The 20972-nt window shown below is 53.4% G+C and overlaps 2 protein-coding genes across 2 annotated transcripts in view; both read right to left on the bottom strand.

Annotated features, from left to right (window-relative positions):
- Nucleotides 1-1235: 1235 nt before the first annotated feature.
- On the bottom strand, nucleotides 1236-7568 carry LOC128269983 (cGMP-dependent protein kinase, isozyme 1). The gene is made up of 9 exons (XM_053007387.1): nucleotides 7485-7568; nucleotides 4989-5972; nucleotides 4241-4921; nucleotides 3921-4159; nucleotides 3690-3790; nucleotides 3325-3535; nucleotides 2030-2261; nucleotides 1602-1951; nucleotides 1236-1509 (listed from the first exon to the last, which is right to left on the bottom strand). Exons 1-9 carry the CDS (start codon nucleotides 7566-7568, stop codon nucleotides 1347-1349), a joined length of 3045 nt encoding a protein of 1014 aa, XP_052863347.1. The 3' UTR covers nucleotides 1236-1346.
- A 7809-nt stretch (nucleotides 7569-15377) lies between these two features.
- Nucleotides 15378-20972, bottom strand: part of LOC128270813 (ATP-binding cassette sub-family C member Sur) — a 36006-nt gene continuing 30411 nt past the window's right edge. The window contains exons 20-24 of the mRNA XM_053008234.1: nucleotides 18386-18909; nucleotides 17771-17898; nucleotides 16777-17068; nucleotides 15655-15851; nucleotides 15378-15557 (exon numbers count right to left, since the gene is read on the bottom strand). Of these exons, the coding sequence (XP_052864194.1) occupies nucleotides 15378-15557; nucleotides 15655-15851; nucleotides 16777-17068; nucleotides 17771-17898; nucleotides 18386-18909 (1321 nt within the window). The remainder of the gene's footprint in view (nucleotides 15558-15654; nucleotides 15852-16776; nucleotides 17069-17770; nucleotides 17899-18385; nucleotides 18910-20972) is intronic.

Consider the following 20972-nt stretch of genomic DNA (forward strand, 5'->3'; position numbering starts at 1 on the left):
TTACGACGGCCATGTAGCAAATGTTTCATTTTCCTACAGTATCACAAAACCCTCAGCCTTTAGCTAGCCCAACGCCGGAGGTACTGCAGTGCCGCCGGATGTCACGTGACGCCGTTAAATGGAATCACCCCTCCGAACGACTCATGAATTCAAAAGATGATAAAAGTAGCTTAAAAATGACATCTCTAACCGGGAAGCTGGCCGAGTGATAATAGCGTTACCCTTTTTGGGCTCCAAACGGCCCGGTAGTGATGAAGGACTGCTTCAGCAGCCCCCCTAATGAGATGCAACTGTATTAGCACGAGCGTGTGCGAACGTTACGGCAGATGGCACCGCAAATTGAAAGCCACCAGCCCGAGCAGCCCTCTTTCTTTCGTTCCGGCTCGCCCGTGATAAGAGAGTGGTGCAGAACGGCACCGGCACCAGGCCAGGCAGTTCCGTGGCCGACTCGTGACTAACATGATAATGATTAATTAGGGGTGCTAATCAGATTGTCGGTCCGGATGAAGGTGAGCAATGAGATTATGTTTGCGGTTAATGAGTCGACCGTAGCACCGGTGGCGCCACAGCGTGGAAACATTAAAAATTCACCGTCAAAAGCATGTAAGCTACTTCGGGATTCGGAATTCAAGTACGAGCCGGTTTAGCGTTGGGGTTTGCGATAAGCATGGCATCTTGTTATTTGCCCATTCCTACACGTAGCCCGAAGGTGTAACGACAATTTAATCGCGTTACGGCGCCGGTGAACTTGGCCACTAAATTCAAAGTTATTTTTAAGCCCGCAGAACGGCAGACTAACCCGTCCTGCACGACAACAGCCCGCCGCGTAATTATCTTTTCGATGGGCGCCAAAATTAACCAGACAACAGGTGTGTCATTTGCTTGCTCGGCTCGGATGGCGGATGCGAAAAATCAATCACAATGAAATTACTGCCACCGCACACCGTTTTAACCCGAAACGGTAAATAATTAAGAATCGTGCAGTATCGCGTTTTTTATCGTGCAGGTCACGGAACCAAGGCACCGCTTTTCAGGCCGCGGGATAGGATGGCTATCCCTATCCCTGGCTGGCCGCAAGCGGTGTCGAAAGCGCGGGAATTAAAATTCGTTCCCAACTCAGTGTTTCAGCGCAACGAAACGGGCGCCACGTGGATAAAAACCAACTCATTATACTTTATTACAGTTCACTTACGGTGGAAATTAATTCCACCCTTACCGGCCACCGCGTTGGCCGCTGCGATGGCTACCCATGTGTAATGCTATCGGTTTGTTCGCGCTGGTGTTGTTGTTGTTGGTTTTCCCCGTCGTACGATGAGGCGCCGCTGATGGAAATTAATATCCCGAAATTAAAAATTAATATCCCATCCCGAGATCTCGTCCGGTGGCTCATCCTTATCCTTCGGGTACTCGTCGAAGTTGGACAGATCGATGTCGGACACGATGGGCCGTATGAGTGGGGCCGGCATCGTGCGCTCCTTCAGCCGTTGCCACTCGAAGCTCCCGAACCAGCTGCAAAGGAGGGAGGAAAAGGGCAGGCGCAGGATTAAAATCAAATTCATCGCGCTCCATACGGGGCTAGGGACAGGAGTCCTGGGTCTTACGGGTGGGTCTTGATGTCGGTGATGCCGTTCTTGCCATAACCGAGCCGCTCGGCCGCCGTCTGCCGGCAGAGGCGCTTGATCAGCACCTGTGCCTTCTTCGGCACGCGCGACGGCAGCTCGATGATGTCGATGCCCCGCAGGATGGCGTTGTACGTCTTCATGTGGTTCTTCCCCCGGAACGGCGGCTTCCCGACCAGCAGCTCGTGGATCAGCACACCGAGCGCCCAGTAGTCGACCGCCCGGTCGTGGCCCTTGTTGAGAATGATTTCCGGCGACACGTACTCCGGCGTGCCCGCGAACGTCCACGTCTTCTGGTTCGGGCCGATGCGCTTCGCAAACCCAAAGTCAACCTGCAACGAATTCGGTGTGCCATTTGTTAGGACCTCCGACAAAGCACACGCCCCGTTGCACGTTGCTCCGGAACCCACCAGCTTGATGTAGCCCCTGTCGTCCAGCATCAGGTTTTCCGGTTTCAGGTCCCGGTAGATCATGTTCCGGCTGTGCAGATACTCGAACGCTTCGACGACGCACCCGGTGATGAAGCGCGCCGTGCGCTCGTCGAAGAACTTACTCTTCTGCAGCACCGTCCACACGTCGCCACCGAGGCAGGCCTCCATCAAGAAGTAGAGGTACTTTTTGTCTCGGTACGTTTTGTACAACCTGCAAGCGGTCGGCCAGTAAAAATACAGAAGCGAATTAGTTTTCAAATATACTAATTACTTAACGGTTCGTTGATAAAAAGTTCCAGGAACGACCGCCGTGTGGCGCTCCTAGCACTCGGCTGTCAACTGTCAACTGTCACTGATATCCCCACCGAAATTTGAACTCGTTTCCTTAATAAGTCCTTCACAATAAGTCCGAAGTAAGTCTAAATAATTAAATAAATAAATATATCGTACATTTTACAAAAGAATTCCGGGAACTGTCTGATTAAGATGATAGCTCTTCAATTCTATTCAAAGAATTAAGCACTAATAAATAATACTAAATGTGGTGCTGCTCATGAAATTTACGGCTAGGCCAATGATAGTCGCTTGACGTGTCTAGATTCGGTTCCATGGCTCATCTCTACGTAAACGAACACAACCTTTCTTTTTAAACATAAAAATATAAGGAAAGAAGAAAGGACCTGAAAAGAAAATGGAAACTTCCTGTTGCCGAACAGAACCTTGGGCTTAAATTCTGGTCGCACTATATCTTCCACCAGGAGCAAACAGAAAAAAGGATCGGTTTTATTCGAATCCCGCCAGTCGATTGTCGCTAAACGAGCGAACCCAATCGAAACATAAATCAAATCTCCACATCAAACGACGCGAAGCATAGAAAATTCGCCCAACACCTGACCCAGCGTAATGGAAGGGGGCCTCTCTATACGAAAATAAAAGGAAGTCAACCGATCCCCTGGCTCCCGCAGTATCGATTTCAATCAACGTGAGCCCCGGTCAGTCTCGGAGTTCAGTGACGTTTCTTTTTGCAACCGTTCCAAAAACCAAGCAACGGTAACCGAATCCGTCCCTTCGGTGTAGCGTGATCAAAGCAACCGTAGCCGCGACAGATTTCGCTGATTTAAAACGATTCCCGCGAACAGGGACCGCGAGGTCGGGCCCAAACGGGAGGATGACACGGCATATCGAAAGCAAACCTCCCCCGGCCGACAACACCAGCCCCGCTAAAAGCAACAATTAACCCGTTCGTCATAGGGAAGAAATAGCGAAGCACCTACCGGACGATGAACGCGCTGTTGCAGCTCAGCATGATGTCCTTCTCGCTGTAGGCGTGCTCCTGCTGCTGCTGGCGGACCATTTCGATCTTTTTCAGGTACTTCAGCGCGAACGTTTGCCGGCTTTGGTACTGCACCAGCTCGACCCGCCCGAACCCGCCGATGCCGAGCGTCCCGATGTAGGTCAGATCGTGCAACTGGATATGATCGTACTCTGGGGCGCGCGATGTAAGCCACGGGCCAGAAAAAGAACAGAGAGAGAGAGAGCAAGAACGAGAAGACATGTGTTAAACGAAGTGCAACGAATCATGTTTACCGCCGGGGCCCCCGGTGTGTGCGGTGCGGCGCGCCGGTACCGGAGCAATCACCTGAGACAATATTTGTCATCGTCGAGCTGCGGGGCACTATCGTGTCGGAGAGCTTCACCTCGCGCAGTGTATCCAGGCCGCCGAGAAATTCGTTGAAGGCACTGCAAAGCGTCAAACATACAGAAAAAAACATCAGCAAAACATATGCATCAGGTTGGCCCCTCGTCATCCGCCGGCCGTTTCATAGAGAGAGAGGGAGAAAATCAAAAACCATTCGCACGGATTACGTACATCCGGTTCAGCGTGAGGCACTCGGTGCCGGGTGGATTCGCGATGATGCTGGCCAATCGGCGATCCTCGTGCAGGAGAGCCTGCTCCCCGAAGTACGCGCCACGCTGCAGCGTCCCCACCAGCCGGTCGTTGCCCTTCTTGTCCGTTTTAATCACATTCACGCTACCGCCCCGGATGATGTAGAACTTGTCGCCCGGATCGCCCTGCTGGATGATGGTGGACCCGGTGGCGTAGAATTCCTGCGCAATAACCGTGCGGAAGTGCGTTAGTCAGTTACGGTCTGGTGGAGGAGAAGCAAGGCTCGGCACGCTGCAGCTTACCCGTTTCAGGAGGTCCGATATTTTGTGCAGCTTCTCATTCTCCAGATCCTTCAGCACCGAGACCGTGCTGAGGAACCGGACGTTTTCTTCGCGCTCCTTCCGGCCGCTCTTCATCATGATCTTCTGGAACACTTTGCGCTCCAGGAGCCACACCTTCGCCCCGGTCGTGACGCGGATCGACGCGAACCGCTTCGCCTTGTACAGGATGGCCAGCTCGCCAAACACGACGCCCCGGCCGAACGATTTGATCACCTTGTTGTCGACCACCACCTCGTAGGTGCCGTCCTCCGACACGTAAAAGTGGGCCCCGATGTCGCCCTCCTTGATGATGTAGCTGTTCGGCGGGAAGGACATCGAGCTCATGGCCGCCGTCACCGCCTGCAGGCGCTCCTCGTCCATCATGTTGTTCAGGAAGTCGTTCGCCACGATCGCCGCCTTGATCAGCAGCTCCGTGTCGACCGCCTTCGGGTGCGTCGGGATGACGATGTCCTTCGATTCCTTCAGGTCCGTCTTGTCCGACACAACACCCTGCTTGCGGACCTTCTTCAGCGTGCCCACGGTCGTGTTGTCGAGCTCCTCGATCTGTGACCGTTCGCGCACCAGCTCCGGCAGGGTCTGTGTGATCGACGGTGTAGCCGGCGGATCTCTCGACGGTGGCGGTGAGGTTGGCTGCGGCAGTGGCTATAAGGAGACGGGAAAGGACGAAATCATTAGATGGACCCGATTGCTCTTACGACCGAAGCCCTACCTCTTCGTCTTCCCGGTGGCTCAGCGCTTGCCGGACCAGCGTCCGGCTCATCACCTCATCCAGGAGGCTCTGCTCCAGCTGGCTTCTCGGTGGTGGCAGTTTCGGTGGCGTCGGTTCTTCGTCCGCCGACGTGTCATCGGCGTCCTCCACCGGGGCCGCCCGGCTTGCTCGGGGTGGCAGATCCGGTGGCGGCGTGGCCGCCGAACGTTCGTCGTCCGAACTGGGAGCTTCCGGTACGGCATCGTCCGCCGGTTTCCGCATCGCAATCACGTCGTAGCCGGACAGCTCTCGCTCGAGCAGCTGCTCCTCCGATTGGCCAACCGGGGACACTTTCGTCGTGTGCGCTGGTGCGCCATCCACCGGGAGATTCGTAGCGTGGTGCCGATTGTCCCTAGCCTCGGCCTGCACCTGTTTCTGTAGCTCGGGTATTTCCCGCTCGAGCTGGGCCAGTGTCGCCCGCTCGCTCTTGCTCATCTCCCGGATGCCCTTCGACTGGAGGGCCAACATGTGTAGGATTTTGTTCTGCAGCAGATCCTTCACCAGCAGCCCATGGCCGCCGGGGCTCTCCATTGTCGATGGTTCGCGCGAGCTCAAACTGATCTTCACCTGTTCGTCGGGTCGCTTTCCGGATGCCTTTCGCTCGATGGTGGGCCCGACGGACGCCGTTACTAAGCCGATCGGGGCCGCCCGGACACTCCACGGTTCCTCTGGGGGGCCGAAACGATCGGAGCCGCGGTTAGTGCCGCTCGTGCTGATGGAGGTCACGTTTAACCGTTCGTCCAACGATCCCAGCCCCGACTCACGTTCGTTCGACTTCGCCTCCATCGGCACTGACACCGCACCGGGGGCCTTCGTGGCCGCTTTTGGCGAAGCACCGCCTTTCTTTCCGGCGTACCCATTGGCCAGACTCGACGGCGGCGGCAACACCGACGGCACCTGATTGATCCCGTCCTCATCGTCGAGCCGTCGCGTTACACGTGTCGCCTGCAAACGGATTGAATCGGATTAATCTCTGGACCCGTGTTTCACCATAGCGCAATAAGCCTTGCCCCCCGTTGATGCACTCCACGGTATGCTGTAGGGATTCCTTATCGTGGGGGCCTTTCGGTACACCTCCTTAAAGACGCCCTTGAGCTTGAGCCGGACGGCCAGATATTAGGACCCGGGATTGGTTGAAGTGTTTTGCAAACAAATGGTGCAGTTTAGTGCCATAAAAAAGGGGGGCTTGTTGACGGTTTGCTTCCTCCCATCCGTCACCGGCGTTTTATAGCAAGTGCCATAAACGGTGTAATTTCAATCACTCGTCAAACATTTACCGCGCGCGCGCCTTGAACACCAGATGACCGGAACCAAAAAACGGTGGTCAAAAAATGGTCCGCTCATTGTGTGCTCTTCTCCGGTGTGTTGATGATAAGACCCTCAATTCATTTAACGCCAAAATAATGTCGACCTCATTCGGACGGGAATCACTATCGACGTTCGCCGGGGAGTTCTCCGGGGTGGCCCAAAAATAGATTTGCGCAATCACGACCCAGTTGGGGAGACTCACCGGACGGCCCGGCGCAATGACAAGCAGAGGGCCGCTCAAGCTGGACACCCTGTTTCTCAGTAATAGGTTGGCCATTGATTGAAATGGTTGTCTATTTTTCGATCGCCATTCGACTTCCGATAAGCAATCGATGGACGAACCGGACAATGGTAGCACCGAGAAGCAGCTTGCTGTGCTTTTTTCTTCCCCATCTCCGGACTCAGGTGTACCTGGTAAATTGACTTACAATTTCCAATTAACAGTATTCCAAGAATTAACAATGCGCAGGTCTGATTAAGAGGGCTCTGGTGTGGTTTACAGATGGCCGATTAGTTTTACTAGTACCACTCCGCTATCCATCAGCAAACCAGACCTCAAAATACGTTCGGGGAAAATATGTGGACTGGATTCATCTTGTGGCCTGTCAGATGCGTTGTCGTCCAGCAGCACCACAACTCCACACTTACTTAGCGTCCGAGAATGTTCGAAACTTGAACGCTGCAGATCAAACGCTGCCCTCCCCCGGCTGACCACCAGGGCATCAAAAGAAGATCAATCCTTTTGCGTATTTGGAATTTTCTACCACAGTGCCGGGGCTCCGTCCCGGGCAAAAGTGCTCTGAAATGCGCACCAACCGGTAACTCCCCACCTTTCCTCTTGGTGGAGCACACGAAACGCTCCCAGGAATGTTGCCACATTCCCTGCTTGAAGACTTTATCTTAATCTTGTGGAGAGCATCCAGAGGGTTCCGCTTATCGACAGGTTGGTAAAGTGCCGATTGCAGCTTACAGCCGCCGCCACCACCACCGCCAGCGATAATGGGTATCGGATCGTTACACTTTCACCTACGCCTCTGCTTTGCTCCAGCTCAAGCGACACCAGAAGTGGACACGTAGTACACCCGGTCGGTGAGGAATCCCTGGAAAGAACAGCGCCCCACTTTGGTGGCGATAAGCGGAGCTACTCACCACCACCTCGCCATCGCCGGTGCCGGCGACGGGCAAATTGAACGAGCCATGCTTTCGGCCGAAGAACTTGGCAAAGCACGCCATCCTGTGGCACTTGAAACCCTCCACTCCCGGGAGCTTCCGGGTTTGGTGCGAGCGAACGGAGACTGGTTATGCTTTGCGTACGTCCTCGGCTTCGGAAAATGTAGCAAATTAGTTGAACACGTTCAAGGGACTGTTGCTGCTGCTGCTGCTGTGGCACATCACTCCGGTATCCACTCGTCCGTCAGTTCCCATCACTCCTTGGCCAGGCCACACAGAGGTATATTCTCACAACCAGATCACAACGTCTAACGGCTGGGACACCTTTTTCTTGCACGAACGTCATCGGGCGCTCAAAAACACTGTCACACCGTCACTGCACCGTCGATCATCTCTCAATCAGTTCGATTGTTTCGTAAACACCACTGTGACCCCCTGCTTTCCGGCTCGCTAGGGGACGACAATCGAAGACATTCTTCGGCGGGTCGAACACCCCGCACCCGGTCGACCGGCACACTTTCCGACGTTGCGTGTGTATCGATATCGGTGATCTCACCTTACCACGAATCCCGTAAACCGCGACGCTTTACGCGAATCCCAAGACCGAACCGAGCCTTGCCAACGTCCGACTCGTACTGACCGCCGCTGCCGCACGGTGAGAAGAAACCCGGCAGGTAATGATTAGAAACCGATTCCCCCGTACTCCCCGCCTGATAGCGCCTCCTGCGTCTGCAAGATAGCCCTGCGTTGGGAATCTTGCCGCCCCGCGACAAGTGTTTTCAGGCTTCTGGCCCCGCGTTCCTTGGCCCCCTCCTCCGTTTGCGATGGTTTGCGTGTCACACATACGGCGACCGAGAAGACCCGGCTTCTTGCGAACGCACCCCGTCCCATACCTAAGATATCTTTATCAGTGTTCCTTCTAGCTCGTTCCGTCTTCCTTACTCTCTCGCTGTCGGTGGCGCTTTATTATTGTCTCTCACTAACCCAATCCATTTTTCTCACTGTCTTCCACATGATCGATAGTGTGTGTCCTTCAACGGGCGTTTAACCCATCCCCTAACTGAATGCCATAAATAGACCAGAGCTTGTCTAGCTAAATCGAGTTCAGGATTTGATTATTTGAACGGCGAAAATTGCAGTAAAATGATGACTTGATGACTTTCTTCTTCGGTGGACACTTAAAGTTCCAATCGAAGTCCGATCGGACGACTTCTTCGAGGTGTCTTCCATTCCATGATCCCCAGGCACTGCATTTTATGCTCCACGTTACGCTCCACTCGGTCCGCCAATCTGTTGAAGTCATCCGACAGACTCGGGGGCCGACCGCGGGAAGTGCACAACTGTGCCAGTAGTTTACAGGTGTTGTTGACACACTGTTCCGTTGCGCGCTGTTCGTTTGATGTCTTCTGTATCGTCTTACAGCGCGCATCGGTCGACCCGGTGCCCGGTGCTGCTACACGGTGCTACAATTTGTCGGCTTCCAGCGTCAGCGCCACAAGACACGGTCTTATCGAAACGAATCGGAACGAAGAGCCAGCACCACCAGCTTCTTATCAATAGCACCACCTCCGGAGGGGCTGCGTCGGGGGCCACAAAAGGCGGCGCGCCACGCTTGTAAACAATCGTTTGGTTTTAGGAAAATTAAAGCCGCCGTTGTTGCGTTGCCGCCTGCCGGGGCTGCCGGTTGTTGCTGTTGGGTTTTTTTTTTCGTTTTAGTCTGGCCGTGTATTCCGCTTGTTTGCGCTGATCGCGAAGCCACCGATACCACTTCCGTTCTGATGCTGCTCCGTTCTGCGAAACGCGGTTGCGTGTAGTAGTAGCACCGGCAGTAGTAGTAGTAGTAGTAGATGGGGCCGGACCGATACCGGATCGCTTCGACTGCATTCCGCCCGTGACGTCAGCGCTGTCAATCCGTCAATCCTAACAGTCACCGTGTTGCGTTGTTGCGCCCCGTCGCCACAATCTCAACAGCTATCGGCGCGCATGCTATCGGCCACGATAAGATGACACACGTCTGACACACCTCACCGCGCGCCCCGGCTAATTCGCGCGGAAGATCGCGGACAGCTTAAAGAGCGCCCGGCACAAACCATGACCGGCGCACGCTGTGGAGCTATCGATTGCGGAACCGACACTGCTTGTCACTGCAGCGTGGCGAAGGCTACTAAGGGGCCCCGGGAATGTCGGTCGCTTCGAGAGCGGGTGGTACTTCAGTTTCGATTAAGTGATTCGCTCGGCTCGATGTCGAGTGGACTGGTGTGCAGCGGGGCCGGATCACGGAGTCGGGCTCGGCCGTTGTGAAGGTGAAAATGGAACCAACCTTAGCTGAGGGTCCGAAGGAAACTCTATTGATATTGACCTGCTGGTCAACGAAGGTTGTCAGTATGGAAGATTAACAAACGAAGGCAGAGCACACATTTATATCTATCGAACCGTTGAAGATAATGGTTTAAGTAAATGTCAGTAAGTTGTACAGAGTACAAGTCACACCAAGCACCTCTGTTTGCGTTACACTTATCTGGAAAATCCTATGCCTGGCTATGCATATTGCTGGTGCCTACCTAACGGTATGTATACAAATAGTGCATCGGAACCTAAACAACTAAAAATGTCCGGTCGAAACATTCCACGCATGCCGAAAACTACAATTTAGGTCAAACCTTCCAAGTGTAAATTTTTTTTTTAACGCAGTAAGCGTTGTTGGGAAGATGATCCAGTTCGTAAACTCACAAAGGCGGGCTCGGGCGCGCATTGGGCCCAATTTTGAGGCAGTTCGCATGACAATCAGTAGCAATGGTAATCCGAAACGCTTTTCTACATGGTCCGTTTAGAAGAGCAAAGCGCCAATTACGCATTCGTGCCGCGTTCATCTGGTACTTTGATTGTCGGAATTCCGATACTGTCAAAGCAAAAGGTGGCCATATCGAACCGGAGGAAACATTTCTTTAATCTGCGATAGTTTCCACAAATTGATGTTACAAACTACACACAAATTAAAAAAATTTGCTCAACCCGTTACGTGGTGGCACAACAGGACCTACTTGGTTCGCGTAACTATGGTTGCAACCAAGGTAGGTCAGAAAAGAAGCTCCTGCGGTAATCGGAAAACAAATGAACAGGAGCTGATGCGAGCGGGAAGAAGCGTCCTCACCGTGAGGATGATAAGGTTAACTTTTACAACCGGGCTTTTGGGGATCGCACAATGCAGATGGATTTTTCTCCCCCAAATTCTCTAATTATAGATGTACATTTTAAGCTTTTCCCGCACGCAACTCACGCGATCGGCCGCTTTGTTTGGTTTGGGGCGGTCTGGTGCAGCGACACGGCTTTCACGCGTGTTCCGGTCGCCGGTGTCTGTTTGCCGTGCAATAAGTCGGCATTATCTTTATTGGCCGCGATCCGGAATATTGTTATCAATTGAATCACATTTATCTTAAGCTCCGCACACAGCGGGCCGTGCTCGTGCAGGCCACAAATGGGCAACGATAATTATAGTTCCCGATTTCGGATAATCGCGTTGCAACGGGAGGGCGCGAATTGCGTTCGGCAGCCGTGGGTCGGCAACCCGAATGCCAAATCTGCGTGGCCTACCGCGGCCGATTTGTTATCTGGCCAGGGGAACCCGGCGGTGGCCGAAGAAAAAGGGCACCCTTATCGGGGGCGTTAGGTTAACCCCCGTTTTCTGTTTTGTCACGTTACCTTGTTGTGTTTGTTTGTTTTTACATCGTCCCAAATAAGCGCGGGGCGCACACAAATCATTCAACCGACGCCGCGGACGAATGCGCCGAAACATATTGCAGATGAAAGTGAACGATTACGCGATAAGGTGATGGCATCATGTTGCAAGCGTGCCGTCCGCACGTGCTCGCGATGGAATTTGGAAGCCACCCGCCTTATCATCGATTCCGATCATCGGGCCCAACGATTGCCCAACCCATTTGCTGGGCCAACCGAGCCGGGTAATGGCTAGGATTATTGTAGGTTCAAAATGATATCGCTTAAAATGGAAAAGTGCGCTTCTTTCGAATTTTGCACGAAACTCGGAATCGGAAGAGTTGTTGGAGGCCTCGACTTGTTTCGTCACAACCGGCCGAATTTATTGCATTTCTTAGGCCAAATCAGCAAGTATTCCGATGCGTCGCCGATGGAACATATTTCCCACTGTAGGTATCATCAAGCTCTACAGCCATTATTCCTATCGCACCCACTCGGCTGAGTGGGGAATTGGACCGTAAAAGTCATAACTATGCTATCTATCTTTAACATCGCCCACCCGCCATTACTTGTTGTTCGGGTTCATTCTTGCCGGAAGCATCCCGGTCTATGTTCTTCAAACCGACCAAAGTGCCAAAATCGAAGCGATTCGCTGCGAACCGAACGCCAACAATCAGGGGTTTCGGATTTCCTTCATATCGGGTCGTAATTTGGAAATGGTAGCTTCCACCGCACACCAGCATCTTGCAGACTCACTTATCGGAGCAATAGAGTGGTAAACTAACAGGACTCCCGGGGCACAGCTCCAGCCCATCCCGGAGTCCCGGGGAATGCTGAAACCACCACGTAACGAACCTGGTTTTATTTGCGCACTGCCCTTCGCACACTCTACTTCGGTGGCAATACGCTGGTTTCCTTCCGCCGACTGTCGCCAGTCGTCTGTGGGTCGTAAATCAGAATGCAATTTATAAAAAAGAGATGACCTAATACGATATCCGTGCCGTCGTCGTCGTCGTCGGAAGGAGAGAAATTATTTTCCTTTTTATTTGGCCACAGCACGCCATAACGCCGACCGGTATCGCACGGCATCATTATTTGCTGCTGGCTGTGCATAAACCCACACGCTACCCACTTCCACACCGGGGGAATGTTTATGATCGGCCCCGGTCGCTGGCGCAGCATAAGGCGCCTGGCGGATGTCTATGCTCACGCACACCGACAGCGGTTTGCCGACGAATCATAAACGTAATCATAACGATGATAGTGGTTCGTTGGCAAACCGTTTTCGAGTGCCGGAACTTGCGGTGCGGTTCCTTCGCCAAAGTACTTTGCCGTTGGTATCGGCTTTCGCGTGTCCTGTGACGGCAAGGACGTGTCGGCTCTCCGCGATGCGCTTCGTCCTCCATACGGAATAGATTTGGCGCACAGTCATTGAAGTTTTCCGGGACGGGGTGTCACTCTGAAAGCATTGAGCTCACCAAAAGTGAAGCATTTAAGCGCGTCAATACAAAATGGTTCCCAGAGATGGCTCCAGGTTTTGTGTTTTCCCTAATGGGACGAGCTGAGTAAACGCCTTCCGCCTTGCTTCGCATCGCCCGATCTCGATCTGGTTTTTATTTTCGCATAGCATAAACGCACATAAGGCTCGACGATGCTCGATGCAGATGCATTACCGTCGGAAGCTCTTTTAATTTGACACACGACCAACGTTATTCATAGTTGTGTTACACAAAAACTGTTGCAAGAATTTGTCTCTATTTTATTTACAGAATCCATCTACAGAACACTGTTTGAATGGAATTATAAATCCAGCACCGAACGCATCCGCACCGACTCGGTCAACAATGGCGAAAGTGGGTCGACCGATCCTGCCAGGCCCACCGTGTCTCCCGGTGCCCGTGAAACCCTCTTTTGGCACACTGTTTCCGTCACATGTCTTGGGCGTAATCGTTGCATAAATTCCGCATAACCATCAACCGAACGAACGGAATGCCCTGGTTCCCATCTCCGGGAAGGGTTACTGCATGATTATCAACCGCATATTTTGCGCACCCCTTTTTCTCGCTCCGTCTCCCGGATCCGCCGGACTCTCCGGACGCCAACACCGGGGCCCACCGTCCCCCCGAAGAAGACACCGGAAATGACGGTCGATCCTGTCGTGTCGCCATTTGACAGTTAAGAACTGCGACGGCGACGGGAAGGAACGCACCGCCGCCATTTGGCAGTTCCCAGTTTAAGCCGTTCCGCCACACACCAAGGTCAGCCGCAGACGGGAGGGAGCCTGGCGGAGGATCCAGGATATCTGCAGTCGTCGCGGATGCCGTTGGCCGCCGGCATAGGCTGTGCACCCCACAGCGCCCTTGCGGACACAGGTTTCATGCGGAGCATGGAAATTGTGTCATTACCATGCATAAATATGATTATGAAAGCCAAGGATCGCTTACGCGCGGAGCAAGGCAGCCGAAACAAAGGCTGCAGTAACCGTTGCTCCATTGTGCCACCGGGAGCTTGGTATGAGCGCGGAAAAGATACGCGGGACGCTGAATTAGGCGCTGAACGGTGGCACGGCGGAAAAGCTGTTCGCACGAATTTTTCGGCGCCGTAAACATTGGAGCGAAGAACGAGGAGCGGACAGCGGAGACAAATCATTTCCTGCACTGGTTCGGAATCTAAAATCTGGGCACTTAAAGTGCACTTCGAGGGTTTTGCGGTTGGCCGCAACTTTGGCTTAGCAAAGTTGGTGGCGCGCTTCCGGGCAGGATCACGCCGCCGGGACCACTTACGCCGCCTGTCTTTCGGAGCAAATTTTATTCATGATGGTTTTGGAAAGTTTTGAATGCGCTTTTAAAATGGTTTGAATTTTTCTTTCTTTATAGCGCTGTCCTTCATATAGCGACTCTATAGCGAAAAATGTGTTACTCTACGAAACCCTTCTAAACGTTCTTTACAAATCATAATTAGCGAACGTTTCTTAGATTATTGTGGATTTTTGTACTTACTATATTGTGTCGTTTTTTATCATATTCTTGAGTACAACATTAGCATATAATAAATAAAAGGTTCACTCACCAAAAACCGGGCGCCAAAAACAGCGTAGAATCGTTCAGCTCGCAAACAAAAGCGTAACGAGCATTAACGACCCCCTAATTTATCCCATCTCCGCGGTGCAACTAAACACGTTCGCAAATTAATTCAAGCCTCGACGACAACGGATCTATTATTGAGCAAGCCAACTGCATCAACGGCTTAGGCGGCTTCCGGTGGCCCACAACCGAGCCGAGACTATCGCCGGAACCGGACCACAGGAAAGCCCTCCCCGGGAGCACGCTTCCCCGGGAGGACAGGCTGGCCGCGAGGAGAAGGAAATAAAAGAACCGCACAATTCACTGGTTCGGGTTCGTGCATGCTTCATAATTCATGATGCCGCCCAAGAAAAAGGGGCCGCAACCCAGTGGCAGCGTATGTAAAACCGGGTTGCACGGGGTAATCTGTGCAAAAATCTCTGCCCGGGCGCCAAGCGTTAGCAAGTTGGGCCACACACACACAGACACGGGGGGTGGGAGCAACTTCCGGCCACGACTACGACCTCATATGGTTCGGGAAGCAGTCGAGTTGCATATTTCATTAGGTGCATCGCTAAGCACATGGGTGGAAACCGATGTGCGCTTCCGGCGCGGCACGTGTCACGGACAGACTGCACCGAGCAGCTTCCGGTTCTTCTATTTCCGAACCTTAAAAACTCGAATGAAGCCGGATCACGCGATGGTTCATTTATTTAATTCGTTAGAGAAAACTATCTCCGTCTCTGTGGTGAGCAACTATGTAAACGGGTTATCGACTTTCCGTCTGACAAAGAAGTCGCGGATTCGATACAAATCGTGACCTGAACACGACGGCCCCAGCTGCTGCCATTACCTGTCGTAGTGTGTGTCCTGTTTCTGGTTGGAAGCCACCAATGTGTCGCGCAGGTCCGGAACATCGCCCTGGAGACTTCGGGCAGCTTGTTTTAGCAGTTTTATTTCACCTTCTTAGAGCACGATACAGTTACTCCTTCACATTATTCTACGCCACTAAGTGCCACCGGTCGTAGCGATGAGGTTGAGACCATCAATTATTGCACCCCCTTCGGTCGATCGAAGCACCTCCTCAGTTCACTCCTCAGCCATCGTCTTCCACTATCGAGCGTTGCTGGCGGTCGTCGGTGGCGGCAGCCTTCAGCATCGCACCGAACTTGCTGCCGGCGGTGCTGGCCAGCACCCGGGGACACCCGTCCTCGACGATGCGGCCCTGCTCGAGCACCAGCACCCGGTCGTGATCGAACAGCGAGTGCAGCCGGTGCTGCACAGGACGCGAGACGGAAAAGGAAATCGGGAAGGTGATGGCAATTAAATCGAAGCTCCCGAAGCCGGCGCCAGCACCGGGCCCCGTGGCTTACCGCTATCGTGATGACCGTGCGGCCCTTGAACGCCTTCTTGGCCGCCCGCAGCACCAGCTGTTCGGTGTCGGTGTCGAGCGAGGAGGTGGCCTCGTCCAGCACCAGGCACACGGAACCGCGCAGGATCGCCCGGGCCAGGCAGAACAGTTGCCGTTGGCCGCTGCTGAAGTAGTGCCTCTCCTCCGATATGCCGGTATCTGCGCGAAGATTGCATGCAAAGCAGATGGAATTAATTGCCGTTCGCCGGGCGCACTGTCCACTGACTGTCAATAAGGGAATGTCCTGGTTTTTTTTTTGCTCGGGGGCTGTTTAGTGAAGTTATTGCAAGCACTTTGCAATCGTTTGTAACATCTTATAGCGTTACATCCTTTGAATAGCTCTATAGAAGCCTTCCAATGCACAGTGCACTGCCGTTCGATGGGTGTCCAAAATTAGTGAATGTTTACTCCGAGGTTTGAATGTTTTAGTAGGCCGTGTAAATAGGTCCATGAGGTTATCTCGAGGTTCTCCAATTTGGCAAGTGTTTAAATTGGTATAATACACAAGAAAATTTATTCTTTTTATACGTATTACGAATCTTGAACATTGTTCTACAAGACACCAACTAGCGACACTTTGCGGTTCTCATACTATAAATAATTGATTTATAATCTACATAATTTTGTTAGAAAGCTGATAAAATTCCTTTTCCAGTCAGGCGTGGGCAATTTAAAAATTGTTTAAAATTCGGGAAGTTGACATGATTCAGGTGCCTATTTCCATCACGCAGTATGCGTAAAAGTAAAAAATATTGGCGTTTGATAATTCAACTATTTTACACTTAATGCATTTACACATGAAAAAAGGTTTGAATAATTTAGTTTCCTATTAGCGGACACCCTCGGGTCAACTGTGTAACGGGACGGTAACTAAAAGAGCTAGCTTACGGACAATAACACTTAAACGTTAAACCGTGCCCTTTATCAGTTCAATGCCCTCTGCGCCAACCCTCCGTCGACCTGTCAAACGGTGGCTGAGCGAAATGTAATTTCGATCAGCGCCTTCTTCGCCTTCAGTCAGCCGCCTTGAGGTTGAATAAATGCGAACTACGTGCCCGCGCGCCCGTCACCCGTGTACACGTACCCAGCCCGTTCGGCAGCTGCTTCACGATGGCCTTCAGCTGGGCCAGCTCCAAACAGTTCCACAGCTCGAGGTCGGAAAAGTGGCCCCGCGGGTCCAGATTCTCCCGGACGCTGCCCCCGAACAGCATCACCTCCTGCGGGATGATCGACAGCCGCGACCGCAGCTCGTCCGTGTGCAGCCCGACAATGTCGACGTCATCGATCAGGATACGGCCGGCCGTCACTTCCAGCGCCCCGAACAGGGCCAGCGCCAGGGACGACTTCCCGCTTCCGGTTCGTCCGCAAATGCCGAGCTGTGGAGTCAGAAAACGGAAACAAAAATTGAGGGGGACACAACAATCGGACAGATTCCAAAACAATTGCTTCCACGTCAACATCGACACGGGCATGTCTCCGGGCATGCATTTCGGTGGTAAAGTAGCATTTAATTTCGATCATTTGTCATGCCGCCAATGAAAGGTTCCTTCCGTCCCTGACCCATTAGCCAGTGCGCCGTAGGCGAACAGCGAACGGTCAGGATCCGCCAGGATATTGGCATTCGGTGCCCGGTGCGGTTCAACGTTTGCTACTTTGTGGCCCCATCGTTCCGTTATCGTTCGCCCCGTAACGGCCACGGCAAATCCGGGCGAAGGAAAACCGGGACCGCTGTTCCATAAGTTTTGTGACCACCCGTACTACCCGGCCACCGCCCGGCGTCCCGAACGCGGAGGCGTCCTTCGCCGGTGCAGGGCGATGTAAAAGTAGTCGTTTAAATAATTAATTGTACAACGTTGTTGATGGCGAGAACGTTACGTTCGGTGGGTCACCCGGAAAGGAACCGCCCGGTCGACCCACCGGAACCCGCTCGTCTCTTAGCTTCGTGGCCGTGGGAGGAACGAGCCACTGGACTGGCCACTTTTTTTCTCTCTCTCTCTCTCTCTCTCTCTCTCTCTCTCTCTCTCTGCCTCTTCCGGTTTTTGTTCTCTCCACGGACGGAGCACGGAGTTTTCACTTACCCGCTGGCCGGCCGGGATGGTTAGACTCAAGTTTGTAATTATGTTCTCCTTTTGATTTTCGTAGCGCAGCGTTACGCCCTCGTACACGATGTCGCCCTTCAGTGGCCAGGATATCGGGACGCTTCTATCTGCATCGGAAACGGAAAAAGAAGGATAACAGAGCGGAGAACAAAGCACGGTCGGTAATCGGTCGTCGGTAGTTGCTCGGTCCCATTGCTCGAATGTGATGTTTCGAACCGCTTCCGGGTCGCTGCGTGACACTCGCTCGACCGGCTGCGCCAATTCTGTCAATCGCAACACTCCGGAAGGGCACAGTATGTAAAGTGGCTACATAATGGATGCAATATGCTCGATTCCAATCCGCTCTCGGTGCATGTGCCTCTTCTGCCACTGAATGATTGAACCGTGCTTGGATGACGGTCTCGTAAGACCAACTGTGACTGCGCCTGTGTGTGTGTGTGTTTCTGGGGCCAATCTTCCGGGAGCCAATCACCGAGATTGATTGTCGGTACGTTTCCACATCAATTCCCGGGGCGGCGTTCCGGGGAGACGGTTAAAAACAATGGCCCCGTCTCGGCGTGCACAACAAATCGAGTATCGAGTTCTTCAACTTACACGTAGTATCCGGCTGGGGCTCCCGGTGTCCGGTGTCGGACACCCGTGCTCCGTGCGGCTCGCCTCCTGCGACTGGCGGCAGCCGCTGCCGCCGATGCCGGGCATCCGGGCCTCCGGGTTCAATGAGAGACTGTATACGCTCGACCGCACCGCCGTACATTTCCATCTCGGCGAACAGCTTCACCACCCAGTTCAGATAGATCGGCACCAGCATCGCGTAGTTGATGGCCAGCCCGATCAGCGACGAGCTGGTCGAGGCCGGCCGCAGGCTGGCCGTGATGAGCGCCGTCAGGATGGCGACGAACACGATGACGGCCCCGAGGTAGTCCAGCGCGATGCCCAGCCAGCGGTTGCTGCAGTTCAGTGCCACCTGCGCCACGTTGTTCGCCTCCATGCGCCGGAACAGGACCTCCATGAAGCGGGACTCCTGCCCGAACGCCCGGATCGTCGTCACGCCGTCGATGGTTTCGGCGAAGTGCGCCAGCACCGGCGAGTAGGTGATGCTCTCGATCCGCTGTAGCTCCCTACCGTGAGTTTGGGGTTAGAATCCTTTGATCCGGCGCAATAGGTGCTCCCCGTCATGTGGAAAGCCATATGCGAGCAACTCTTTCGTCCCCAGACCAGTCCAGTCCAAGACCAGTTGGGTTCCGTTCCGGGACAGTCTGCCACAGATTTTTCCACCAGTGGAAAGGAAGGATTTGACTTCCAAGGAAGTCAGTGCGTGTGTGTATATGTATCGTCCCGAAATCCACTACCGAAAAGCGCACCCAGCCGCGCTGTTCTGGGTTCTTTTGATAGGACTTGGTCCGAACGGGAACGGGAACACCTCCCGCCGGCAATGGACACTAGGCCAAGGGTTCGCCAGCACCATCCGAACCGGTCCGTGTCGGTGTCGTCGGAGTTATGCAACGCAACCCACCCGCTGAGGGTCGCTACACTCTGCACGTCCCTTTTTTGATAATTAAACTTTCACCAGAGATTTCATGTGCTCATCTGGCAGCTGGGAAAATCTCACCCCGAGCAGTGGGGTCCGTTCGGGGATGGGTCCGACGGTCCGACGAACTGGGGAAAGAATCCCTGGGCCTTGGAAAATGAAACTTCCGCCCCAACGCCCAGATACACACGCATGCCGTCCGGATGGGGTCGTCTTACAGAGGATTCGGTACCCGGGATGCGCCGACCAGTGTCGCTGTCGGGTGCACAGGGGACGGGGGGGACCACTGTAAACCACTTCCAGAACCACCGGGCTGCAGCTCCCCGGGAGGGTAGCTCCGAAGTTGACTTTGCCCGAACTCGGGAACACGTGTTCCCGAGCCGACAACCGACCTGCCATAGATCATGTCCCGTAACATGTGGTGATCTCCTAACGATACCACTTATGTCTGGACACTGTCCGGGCTGGATGAGTCCTGCAAGTCGGCTGCACCCACCCCGGCACGGATAATCCGAGAGCCTGCGTCAGCAACTCTATTCCGTTGCTCGTTAGGACCCACGGCAGGACGACTCGTTACTGTCACGGTGGCCGCCACAGACAGAGGGATTAAACTTTAACCATCTCGCTGGCTTCTTTTCGCTCTCTCTCTCTCGCTGACATAAAACTGGAACACTTGCACAAAGGGTTGCTTGGAACTGTCCAGCCAGCTGTCCAGAAGTTTCACCCGGTTCTTCCGATAGAAGTAACCGCGTGTAAGGTCGCCCACGAGATCTCCGTGACGTACTCCACCGATCGGCAGAGGCGCTTCTCATCATGCTCGGGCCGGATGTCAGCGTCGGTAAACAAAACTGTAAACCGGCACCGAAGATGTCGGAACGCCTCCCTCGAGAGGTACACGTTACGGGCGTAACTAACGCACCGTTGCCGTGCGCTGTGGCTGTCAATGCTGCTCCGTCGTTCCACGTAATCAATTTCCGTGAAAGTTAAATAAGTTTTCATCCGCCAAATTTGGAGCCACCATCAACCAACAACCATTCCCGGGACCTGGGTCCGGATGAGCGTGGGGAGTGCTTTATCCACAAAATTATAAATCAACGGCACTCACCTCACCGGGAGTGGAAGATCCCGACCCGGGAATGGAATCAACACACACACACACACACACTCGGTTCGTTCGTTCGGTACTTTCGGTTATTAGATTACTGCCGCATATGCATACACCTTGCCGACGAATGCGGAACTTTGCCGTACCCTCAAAGGGGGGCGCCCAACGGGACGGCAAAGTTCGTCGGCAAACTTTCCGCACCGACCCCTCCGTGCCCCGTTCCTCCGTGTCCGATTCGTTTCTTGAATGCATTTCAATGTACACGGCGCAACAATGGACCGGTGGCGGTGCATTGTTGCAACATCCGGAGTGACTTAAGAATGAGCGGAGAGCGTAGCGTAAGAAAATGCTTCACGTACACATAAATTGGATGTCAACGGGTAAGGCAAAGTTTCCACGAAACCCGGTTGACGGTGCTCTCCGGAACCGGTGGCGATGCAAACGAGTCAAACGTATCCTTGTGGTTAACTTCTCCACAACAGTTCCTACATAAGAGATCGGCATACAGTTGGGCGATTGGATCCGGGGGAAAGGTACAACTACAATGT

This window comes from Anopheles cruzii, chromosome 3 (assembly GCF_943734635.1).
Source record: "Anopheles cruzii chromosome 3, idAnoCruzAS_RS32_06, whole genome shotgun sequence".
Classification (NCBI taxonomy): Eukaryota; Metazoa; Arthropoda; class Insecta; order Diptera; family Culicidae; genus Anopheles; species Anopheles cruzii.

Excerpts from the sequence above, each read along its gene's own strand:
- LOC128269983 (XM_053007387.1), bottom strand. The coding sequence starts at position 7,568 with ATGGCGTGCTTTGCCAAGTTCTTCGGCCGAAAGCATGGCTCGTTCAAT. Across the intron at positions 3,791-3,920 it reads TGCCTCACGCTGAACCGGAT|TGCCTTCAACGAATTTCTCG; the intron begins GTACGTAATCCG and ends GACGCTTTGCAG. Across the intron at positions 1,510-1,601 it reads ACCGACATCAAGACCCACCC|CTGGTTCGGGAGCTTCGAGT; the intron begins GTAAGACCCAGG and ends CCTCCTTTGCAG.